The sequence below is a fragment of the Primulina eburnea genome, chromosome 8 (genome assembly GCF_022965805.1).
Source record: "Primulina eburnea isolate SZY01 chromosome 8, ASM2296580v1, whole genome shotgun sequence".
NCBI classification, from domain to species: domain Eukaryota; kingdom Viridiplantae; phylum Streptophyta; class Magnoliopsida; order Lamiales; family Gesneriaceae; genus Primulina; species Primulina eburnea.
In genome coordinates this window covers 35,891,749-35,904,165 of record NC_133108.1, presented here as the reverse complement: position 1 = coordinate 35,904,165, position 12,417 = coordinate 35,891,749, and the positions used below count along the sequence as shown (strand labels likewise).

Here is a 12,417-nt window from a genome sequence, read left to right as displayed (position 1 = left end):
TTTTACGTAACTCACGAATTTCCCTTCGGAAGAACTTGGAATTTCTCCTTCTTATTTCTTTCTTCCCCCTTGATTCTGAAGGAAAGTTTGCATGTACGTATATATATATATATACTCGTTGCATTCCCAATAGGCCAAGTGGCGATTTGACAAAATGCATGCCGTTCGCTAGGGCGGACGAAAGGTGCTCGCTAGGGCGAGTTGGTTTCGGTCGAGATCCTCGGCTGAACATCTCCAGTCGCTCGGGCGGTCAAAATTGCTCGCTAGGGCGAAGAACTCTCGGCCCTCACAAATTAAACATCTCGCTCGGGCGGATAAAATTTACCGCTCGGGCGCGAGATGTTCGGTCGAACATCTTGAGATGTTAGGTTGAACATCTTGGCTTAAAATAAACCAACGCCCGGCTTCGTCATTTGAGTTCCTATGACTTCCATTACGTCAATTAATCAACGTCTGATTAAAATGATTAAATCTCGGGCATTACATTTCTCCCTCTCTTAGATCTGAGTTCGTCCTCGAACTCACAAACAATCACTCCAACTCTATCAGAAGAAATGTAGAACAGAGTTTAACATCCAAACTCATTTCACTAGCCGAATCAATCCCATATTACTGGCTATACAACACCTGTATACGCCAATTGCAATCCATAACAAAGCAATATCATCTGTAGTTGCTATTCCACCTGTCTATTCCAATTAAGGACATATGCCATCATCGGTTCCAACTACCAATCGTCATCATCCGACATTGGTTTCCTACTTCTATTCTTCTGCACTATCTTGATAACTAGTGCTAACATCCCGCATTAGAGTTCTATCAATATCTTTCAATATCTGACTACTACACGCTGACTACCTGTCAATCTGTAACAAGTCTGAGAGAAACAGCTTATGATATAACCTACCATAAGTGCAAACTTCATCACATTCACATCAATCTGAGTATTTCTTTGACAGTGATCTCTGTCTTCTAGTTCTGGTTGTACATCTTCTTATACAACTTACTTGATATAGATTGAACAATCTATCAATCACGATCATACCATATCCCAATCTGCAGAAAATGGTGGTAATTTCATTACAAAAGCTATAGAAATGTATTCCCATTTCTATTCAGGAATACCCTAAGTCGGTAATCATCTTCTGATTCCTAGCTTTCTGGCTTCTTTTGTTAGTGATTCAGACATATCAGTACACTTTCTGCCCATATTTCTGTACAAATTTTGTTACCACTGATCAAATCTGTCTATATCACCACTATCTGTTCGAATATCATACCTTTTGAATCATCTGAATAAAAACTAAATCCCTTATTGTGCATGTCTGACACTACCTGTGGCTTCAGCTTCGAACTATCCGGTATAAACAACCAGTTAATAACATAAAAATGAATAAGAAATACCTACCTGGTATTCAGCTCTGACTATCAATACCAAAAGCTGTAACAATTTGAAACATTCTGATATAACACGATAATCGGTCTTATACAAAACACAAATTACATAGCTGTTATACTGATCTGATCAACAAAATACAGTTCTGAACATTCTGATTACATTTCTGAACTGTTTACACTAGTCTGCATCACACACTGACTCCCAATAACATCAAAGTCTGAATAGAAAGAACCTATGCCTATCTAGTGAGTTTAAGGAAACTCATAACATAATAGATTCTGGTTGGCTGACAAATCTTCATACTGCCCAGATCAACTGCTATATCTCATCTGCACATAGAATATACTCCCAACCAATATAAGATGTCTCAAATACTGATTTAGAATCATAACAATATTCAGCAGACATAACGCAATACAAGAAAAAGAAAATCAGAAGAAGATAATCTGGTTCTGACATATCCGACATTCTGCTAATGCTGACATTTCTGATACCGCATAGTCTGAATGAAAACCTGTATCAGTAACTGCATACCGGATTCATACCTGACCCATTGCTGTTGTAGTTTCTGGGTTTGTTGCTCACGCATTGCCCCCCGATGGTCCTGCTCCCCAGAATCTTTGGGAACCCTTCTGAGGACACACTCTAGCAAAATGCCCGTGTTGTCCGCAGATATTGCATCTACCAGTCACTCCCTGGCATTGCTCGGTGGGATGTCTCCCTCCACACCTAGCGCAATAAACTCCAGTATAACTCGGACTGGAGCCACTGGAACTGGAGGAACCACTGCCTAACTTCTTGAACTGTTTCTTCCGAGCTTTCAGCAAATCTTGCTTTCCACTCGTGCTGCCACGTTCCAATCTCGAAGGGGATTGTGGTGTCTGGGGTTGCTTCACACACAACCTCGCTAATTGTCGAATCAGACTCTCTTCTGCTCTCTTTGCTTTACTCAAGACATCAGCAAAATGATAGGGTCGCTGTAGATTCATGAAGGCAACTATCTCCGAATTCAATCCTCTAATGAATTGAGTCACTACAGCTTCATCATCCCTAGCCATATGAGGAGCAAAACGCAACAGAGTAGAAAATTTAGCAGCATAATCATCAATCTTCAATTGACCTTGACTTAAATTCTCAAATTCTGCTTTCTTGTCTTCTCGGTACGAGGCGGAGAAAAACCTTTGATAGAATTCAGTCTTGAAGACTTCCCATGTGATCACAGTACCACGCAGTGCCAATACTCTTTTGATTGTAATCCACCAACTTCTGCCAGCCTCTTGTAATTGGTGAAATACCAATTTAACTCTTTGGTCATCCGTACAATCCAGTAGATCAAACAATATCTCTATGTCCTCAACCCAGTGCTGACACGTTTCCGGCGTCTCTGTACCACTCAGAATCGGCGGCTGAAATAACTGAAATTCTGCCAACTTAGTTTCCATCGGAGTCGCTGACACATCTATCTGCAGTTCTGGTATATATGGCTGCTCATACGAAGTACTGCCTGTTTCCAAAATCCTTCTGGGAAGTACATCTGATTACCACACACATTAAAAACCCAATAATACAAATCTGTGCCAATATTTTCTGATCCTGATCATCTTACTGCTGATCATGAATACGATCTGATTCATATTTAAAAATACATAATACCAATTCAAATCATATAATCAGGTAAGCATGTATCTTAAAGCAATAACATAGAGTCTCATGCTAGCATCACAATGTCAATCAACATGAAAATCAATCTCATGCTAGCACAGACATGCAAGGAAAGAAAATTCATCTACCCCGCTCATTCTCTTCTATCTCGATCTAAGTCAATCTAAAAGATCTATCAGTTCTTACTATCTCAATCTAAAGGATCTATCTCTAAAAGATCTATCGCTAAAGGAACTATCAGCTCTGATACCACCTGTTGTGGGGACCCGGACGCTAATCATCTTCTTAATCATCGTTGGGATTTAATTATCAATTAAGATAAAACAGGGTCTAAAAATTTTTCGTTTTAAAATGTAACTGCGGAAGGTAATGGAATCTAACATAATATACATGTCTATATATAAAATACATTTCAGTATTAAAATACAAAACTGTACAACCAAGTCTAGGGTTCAAATACTAATTTCAAGTATTAAAATCAACTCTACTCCAAGTCCGGAATCACCACGCTATTTCGTTCTTCTCTCCTCATCATCTTGACCCTGATCCTGCCCCACCTGCCGTCATGCACACATACAAAACAAGACGACAGCCGGATAACTCCGGTGAGAACAAATCCCAGTATAAAACATGGTAAGCATGTATATAAACAAACTAATTCATAAAACATGTCAAAGCAAACCTTAGATTTCATAAGCTATGAAATCTAATCAGGTCAAGCATGCAACTCAGATCAGATAAACATGCCTCTAAACAATCTTAATCATAATACATGCTAGCACACTGAAAGCAATAATGATGGGTCCCATGGTCTAGGAGCCACATCCACACGCGTATGCAATCCTAATCAAATCATGTCTAGACTCGACTCGATCTACAACTCTAGGGATCCCGGGGTGAATAAGACGTCACTGGCTGTCACCTACCCACCACTCGAGGTGCTGTACGTCTTATTCCTAGACTTCGGCCTGATCTGTATCCGCATCTACAAAGGGGCGGTGATCTTCCCCAGAGCTGTGATATCGCCGAACGTCTAGAGTCTGCCTGATCTCCAGACTGTCATATCTTAATGCATGAATAACAATCTATAATCATAGCATAATCATATAAAAACATAATAAGAGTATAGTATGTGATTTATTGGGCAACTCAACGCGATCTCAATTGAGTTGTTCTTCCCGAATATCACATGAATTATACCTTTATCTTCCCCGTCTGAGGAAGACGAAGTCTCGAAGTCGAATTTGTCCATATCTGATCTGAAATGACAAGAATAATACACTGTATCAATGTGTAGCTCAAAACACAATCTGTTCTGATCAATACCCAATTCAGTAATAAATCTGATCACATCAACAATATCACGAGATAACAGAAACCAATACTGAATCTGATCAATCTGTACCAATTGATGTTTAGACGGCATAACACTACAGTCTTGTAACCCCGTCAGTCTTAACATCACAATTACACTACCAGAATTCCTAATAAATCTCAGTACAATCTATAACTTCAGTATCTGTACACGTTAAAATGAATAACAGCGTAATTCTGATAGCAATCTCAATCAAATCAACTCTAAAATTCATAACAATTCTCTAAACAATCTGTTTCTAAATCTGACTTCGATTCTACAATATCTACGGTAGTAGAAACGCTATATCTGAATCATATGCAATTCTGACAATATCATAAAATCAAATCTTGTCTAAACGTAATAAAACTTACGTCCCGTTGTAGCCTGCGTTGATAGGAACACAGTACTGTAGTCAGATTTAAAATCAGACGGGCGGATTTTACGTAACTCACGAATTTCCCTTCGGAAGAACTTGGAATTTCTCCTTCTTATTTCTTTCTTCCCCCTTGATTCTGAAGGAAAGTTTGCATGTACGTATATATATATATATACTCGTTGCATTCCCAATAGGCCAAGTGGCGATTTGACAAAATGCATGCCGCTCGCTAGGGCGGACGAAAGGTGCTCGCTAGGGCGAGTTGGTTTCGGTCGAGATCCTCGGCTGAACATCTCCAGTCGCTCGGGCGGTCAAAATTGCTCGCTAGGGCGAAGAACTCTCGGCCCTCACAAATTAAACATCTCGCTCGGGCGGATAAAATTTACCGCTCGGGCGCGAGATGTTCGGTCGAACATCTTGAGATGTTAGGTTGAACATCTTGGCTTAAAATAAACCAACGCCCGGCTTCGTCATTTGAGTTCATATGACTTCCATTACGTCAATTAATCAACGTCTGATTAAAATGATTAAATCTCGGGCATTACATATGTATGTTTGCCAATGTTATTTCTATAGAGATAAGATTTGAACCATCTCTAATAAATTACTGGAAACATAAAAATGAGAGAGAAAGGAAACCCATACTTGTATGTTATAAGCTTCAAATTTCCAAGATCTTGAAGGATAAACAGCATTCATTGAAAGTTCAACATCATTACATAATGTCGTACGAGGAAGAAAATGTTCGAAGCAAGAAGTTACGAGATCATCAACCAACCCACGAGAAGCAGAGTTATTATTATCAAACAGACTCATAATCCACGTGAGAGATTAATGAAGATTGAAGCATATAACATATCACTCTGCTGTCACGCCATCTAAAATTCTCCTTGATCAACTCATACAATCATATACTTCCTTAACTCATTTTCCTTTAGCTCTAACAATTGAATTCAATACCGCAAAGTTAATCGGTCATCTGTAATACAATTATGCTAGAAAAACTGAGAGACAGGTAAAAAAATTAAAATGTACCTATTTCAGCTAAAAACCTCGAAAAATTTCATGATCAGTAGAACAATCGAAACGTGTTGTTTGAATTGTTGTACGGTTTAAAAAATTTGAGTCGTATCATTACCACCAACTATAACTTTTGATAAAGTAACAAACATTTGGTCATACAATAAATTTTAGTGTTTCAAATTAGAAATCTCAAATGGTCTCATTTTGTTTAACAATAGACGCAAAACAAACTTTATATTCACACTTTAATATTTTAATATATCATGAATTACATTTAGTCACTTCTCCTTTTTGTATTTTCAATCAATATGATAATGAAAGAATATATATTCAATTATTTTATTCTCCTATTATGAATGTATAATTATTATATTATTTTTATGATATATAAATTATAAATTTAATTCTTGTCTTTTTTAACATGTCTGTATATATCATAAGGTTGCATAATTAATATCTATTGTTTTTTTTTTAATAATATCGCGGGACAAAGACTAAAAATTATTTATCGACAATTTTATTCGATAAATATTCTGATTTTTTTAATTATTATCATTGAATGGTTGTTGTCAAATCGCGGCAACTTTATTATCCTTTTAGGATTAGAATCTCATAATTATAAACACAGAATTTGTGAATATTGGAAAATTCTTATTCTATAATCTTTTCCCTGGTTAATTTTTCAGCTGGTCCATGAATTCAATGTCCATTCAAAACTTCTTCTTTTTTTCTTTTTTCTTTTTTTTTTCCATTTTTCGTTTTATACTCAATCCATCTATCCTAGATCAAAATGAGCCCCAATTTCAAAAGTTTATTTAATATATTATTTTTAAAAATATTCGTAATTTGAAAACAACTAAAATTAATTTAATAAATATCTATATTCTATTACAACAAATAAGAAGTATATAGAGTAGAGTACTAACAGTTTTGGTATCATAATACATTTGCAAAAGATTATATTACCTCTGAATTTAGAAAATCAAAAAATTATTATAGAACATTGAAATTTCAACGATAGTAAAAAAAAAAACTATCCAACTTTATATTTTAATTAATTATCAAAAAATTATAATCGCATTTTTAAGTTTTCTAAAAGTTGAATATAAACTTATATATTTTCACATAAAATCATGTAACACCAAAAATAATCAACAGTAATTTGATTACACACAAATGTCAACATGATTGCTTATCCTAAAATTTATTATATATAAAATTACACTTTATATTAAAATTTAATTTATATACACGTATCAATATATCGGCTTTTATCGACATTCGTCCAGAGTGTCCACTTGTGACTTGTCATTATTTTTTTATTCCAATTTTTTTATTTAAAAAAAGAGTATAATTTAATCCAAAATTTTGGATTACTATAGCATTGGGCTCCGATCCCAACGTATTCTTTGGTCGAAAGAAACAGGAAAGCGAAGCCCTAACTATTAAATTATTAACGTTAAAATTGTTTTTTTAATAACGTATAATTGCAATACACGTGTGGGCACTTTGCTTTTTCGTGTAATGGGTCGCAAAATTATGGGATTTTTGAGTCTTTTTAGAGATGCGAGAATGATGGAAAACACGGCCGAATTCAGAATGGAAATAATATAATTTTTTTTTACAAAAGTATATCTATGTTTCCAAAAAGATTAATACAAATTGCGATTATATTAATCATATGAAATGGTCTTAAAATACAAAATAGTATTTTTTATAACGCAAAAAAAATGATAAGGTCATCTCCAATCTAAAACTCTATTTTAAAGCAACTCTACTTTAAAATAGCATAATTTTTGCACCAAATACAATATTCATCTTCAACTCATCTACTTCAAATCTTACTCTAAAAAAACATATTCTCTAGATATATTTATAAATGTATATAATTAAATATTTTAATTTTTATAATCAAATATCTAATTATTAAAATAATAGAATAAATATTATTTAAATATATCTAATTATTAAATTAATATAATAATATCATATTATTATATAAATACTATTTATAATTTTTAATATAAATATTTATAATTAAAAAAACAAAAAAATAAAAAAAAATTAACTTTCCCTGCGCCAAATATGGCGCAAAGGGAATGAGAGCTGCGCTATTTCCCATTGGAGAAGGCCCCTGCGCCAAAATGGCGTGAAACGCTATTCTGGCGTAGGATTGGAGATGTCCTAATAGCTTTAAAGTTGAAAACGAAAATTATGAAAATTATAATATAAAAATGCAAATAAATTCTACTTAAATTGTAATTTTCTCTACTGTTTTTGACTCCAAATAATGTTGTTCATAGATCAAATTATTTTGTGTTCCCCTTTCAAAGAATCCGGAGTGGAAAGGGTCACTCAAGAAAAAGATCATGCAACTCTTCTCGATCAATTTATTCAAAAAACTAACTAATTTAGTCGGAACATATACCATTCTTCCAATAAAGAAATAATATGAATTATTATTTATGAATACTTGCAGCTCAGACTTGTTGGGTATTTTAACAAAAATGAACAAAATTTAAATTTTTTACGGGTCATGACTATCTATATAGCTAAGTATATTATGATTCATGAATAATTACAACTTGGGCTTACTGAGTTTTCTGAAAAAAAATCAAACAAAATTTAAATTTATAAGTTATGACGACTATGTATATATTCTGAGTATATTAAAAAAATTTGGACAAAAGTCTATCAGATTGCACATACTTGAGTGTTCATGATTTGAGTTGTTAGATTTATGAGTTCTATATATAAGATGAAAGTGTCTTATTGTTGATGATGTCTCGTATCATTTACAGATATCAATTATATAATTTCTTATTGTTGGTGTTATCTCTTCCAGAGATCAGTATTACTCATTGCTATATATACGATGTAACTCGTTTACCGTTTATCTAGCCAATCAAATCATACATTATTATTAGCAGTTGATGCACAAGAACTTTCTTAAAAATTCACGCATCCTAGTAGTATTCTCATATAACTATTTTTAATTTATCAGAGAATTACGTATTATACTTTCATAATTTTCTTTTATTTTGAGGTTTGACTTATATTTTAATCAAAATAAAAATCACTCAACGTTTTATTCACCCTCAAATTCTCCTCCTCGTTGTGATTTGGAAATTAATGTCTCAACCATTAAATAAAATATTTCGATTTTTTATTAAATACGAAAATAGTTTAAATCCAGTTTTATTAATATTTGCATGTCAATCTATTATGAAAATGGCGGATTTTACACACAATTGACTTTGAGAAAATCCAATAATAGAGCAAAATAAATGCACCCAAATATCGTGGCATCTCTTTGTGACAAATTCAAGAAAACTTGCCACATAAAAGGTTGACTAAATTAAGGCCACAACCCGATAACAATGTCCCACTCACATATATATATAAATTTATTATTACCAAAATAGCTTAAATTCCTATACATCATTTTCACATTTATTTTTTTCCCATACATGTCCAAATATGGTGCCGTGGAATCTTTATATAATTTATTTTGATTTGTCATGTTATTAATGTCTCATCTCTACGTGTTGATCGGATGGATTATTATTACCTAGATTTGGATTTCATTAAAAAAATTATGATTGGATATTGAAAATCCTAAACAAATTTCAAATGCAGGTGATTTTGGATTGGTTTACTTTTTTCCATAAATGATTTTAGGGACTAACAAGTTTTATATAATATAATTTTCATTTTTTTAAGGAGGTCGAAGTTGGTGCTTAATTTTATTATAAATGCATGCCTCGATAAATCATGTGGATGGAAGCGATATTTGAAAACTTTAAAAAAATTAGTTAAGGATGGATATCATCCGTTCGGGTATTGGAGTGAGATAAGATGATGAATGATGTATAATATATAGATGAAAAATTTGTATACATGAATAACATAATGATTTATAAGTTTAGCCATCTGTGAAGTTTCGTACATACGTTAGATGAAATAAAGATGCGTAATCAATCAATGTATCATTGTTAGTACCAAGCGATTAGCCAGTATAATATGAAATAAAAACCGAAACATGGGGAAAAATTGTTCCAACATGATTAATTTTATGGCCACAGATTTCATAATAATGAAGCACGCTTTCATATTGCTAAGCTGAAAAGTGAGAAGGAAGAATTGAATGAGCATCACAGCTTGTTTCTAAGAATAATAAACAAGTAGAACTGATTAGCATTTGAAATAAGTCGTTAATAAGTATTCAAAAAATGCAACAGCTGCAAAAGCACTCACGAGACAAAACTGGCCTCGGCTTTAGCGATAATGATAGCAATAATACTGACTGTAGTACTATTACAGAGCAAGAATTTATGGAAGCATGAGGCCTAGTAACATCCTCGTTACTCATGATTTTCAACCACCGGTAAACATAAATTCGTATAGAAATATTATCATCACACAGATACGCAAATGAGTAATAAAAAACAGAGTATCTACTGTTATATTTGTAGTTGGTGATGACAGTGTAATTCGAATATTTTACACTGCACAACACCTTGGACAATAAGCAACTATCGACGGCGGAGGAGTCTACTGTTGCACCCCAACAGTTATAATTATTATTTATTTCAGGATGAATGCACCTCTTATAAGGCCTTTGATTGTTTGATATATATATCAGATTTCTTACTACGGACTCGCCATAAACCAATATGAAGCCCTGGGCCAGTCTTCTGAGACGACGGTGTTAAAGACTTTCGAATACCTGGCACCAGAATTTCAAGAAACCGGGATAGACTTGAGTAAAGCTGATGTATTTTCTTTCGGTGTCGTTCTTTTGGAGCTGATAACCGGTAGAAAGACTATTGAAGATACTGATGGGCAAACTTTCTTGAGATGGGTAATGATTATGGGATTTTATTTGAATATCATCATGCAAAATCTTTATTCTAAGACCTATTTATACCCAAAAAAAGAATGGATGGATGGATGGAAGGAAGGATGGACTAACTAACATATGGAAATTATTTATTTTAATTTAGGCTAGACCATTGGTAAGGAAAAAGAAATACATGGAACTGATTGATCCAATCCTGCAAGATTCTGTGGATCTTTACCAGCTATACTGGATAATTCGTGTGGCCGAAAAATGTCTAAATTGGGATCCCAAGAGCAGATACTCGATAAAGAAGGTAAGAAATTAGTCTCAGTTGTAATGAACAAAAACTAACTAGCATGACAGGAAATATTTTACAAATGCTTTAGCTGGTTACCTTCTTGACTGATCATGCTCTCACTACAGGTGGTGATGGCTCTAAGAGACGTTATTAATCGCTGTAGCGTCGAAGATTTCTCCCCAACTGAATCTGAACTAATGGCATGGTAGTCGAACCAGAGAAATATGCTTTTCGATTCGGACCCTTTGTATTCGAAGCTATTGTTCTGAGATTGGTCATATATAGAGTTTTTTGATCTGGTGGTGTTTGCGCAACGGATATTTGATTATCATTATTGATGATTATGAATTGTGGGCATCACTTTTTTTTATAGTTAAATGGTAATTTAAATTTCGTGATGTCTCTTGGCCATCCAGAATTTCAATTTAGGACAAGATTTCGAGTTCGGATATAAGAAAGTAACATGATTTAGAAAGAAACCAAAGGCTTGCTAAACGAATAGCGCGTGATGAATGAGCCATGCATGCTCGAATAGGGCTCGACTCGAGTTCGACCCGACACAAGCTTTGTGTCGGTATTATTGTCGGAGAACTCATTTGTTGTTAGGAATTAGGACTCCCAATGGGGCTCGATTTGCCCGACCCGACAAGAAAATTGTGCTAAACTTAATAAATAATTTATGAGATGATTTGAATTCGGTTCGAATTAAAGTATGAGTTAAAATTTTGGTTAGTCACATATACATTTTCTTAAATTTGGGAAAGCCCAAGTTCAACTTAAGACCAGAATAATTTCGTTGCAGCAGCTTTGTGGGCTAAACTCAGATTTAAAAATATCCAGAATTTGTATAATAGAATGAGATCGTCGTTAGCCAAAATTTGATCAATATATCAAATAATTGATACTCTTGGATTATATTATTATTTTTAGGATCAAATTCCTCATATCAAGTCCATTAATAATTACGAATTTGAAATTGGATACTAACGATAAAAATACGATTTTATTATGCATCCAGAATGTAATTGAGCATGACTTGTCTAACTTTATCGTCTCACGAGTCAATTTTATGAGAGGGTCTCTTATTCAAATCATGAAAAATATTATTTTTCACTCTAAATATGGATCGGATCAACATGTCTTAACAATCAAAAAGTCGTGAGATTCTTTGAATGTTAAGATTTTTTGAAACAACATTACGTCATTAAGTACATCAATTTGGAATTTTACTTCAAAGATTTGATCAATGAAAAATAATAGTTTTTTTGTTTTGAGTTGCACCAAGATTATAAATTTAGAACGTTGATATCAGATAAGTCAATAACTTTTATTTAGGCAAATGTTTTTTTTTTAAGTGGAAAATAAGTCAATAACTTTTATTTGAGCAAATGTGTTTTTTTAAGTGGAAAATACAAAATTTTTAAGGGAAAAGGCAGGGTTTTTTTTAAAATAATTTAAT

General features: G+C 33.6%; 1 protein-coding gene across 1 annotated transcript; it reads left to right on the top strand.

Moving 5' to 3' along the window:
- The first annotated feature begins 10,040 nt into the window (after positions 1–10,040).
- Positions 10,041–11,292, top strand: LOC140837920 (probable serine/threonine-protein kinase PBL5). The gene is made up of 4 exons (XM_073204000.1): positions 10,041–10,204; positions 10,463–10,681; positions 10,824–10,973; positions 11,084–11,292. The coding sequence occupies exons 1-4, from the start codon at positions 10,160–10,162 to the stop codon at positions 11,165–11,167; spliced, it is 498 nt and encodes a 165-aa protein (XP_073060101.1). The 5' UTR covers positions 10,041–10,159; the 3' UTR covers positions 11,168–11,292.
- The last annotated feature ends 1,125 nt before the right edge of the window (positions 11,293–12,417 follow it).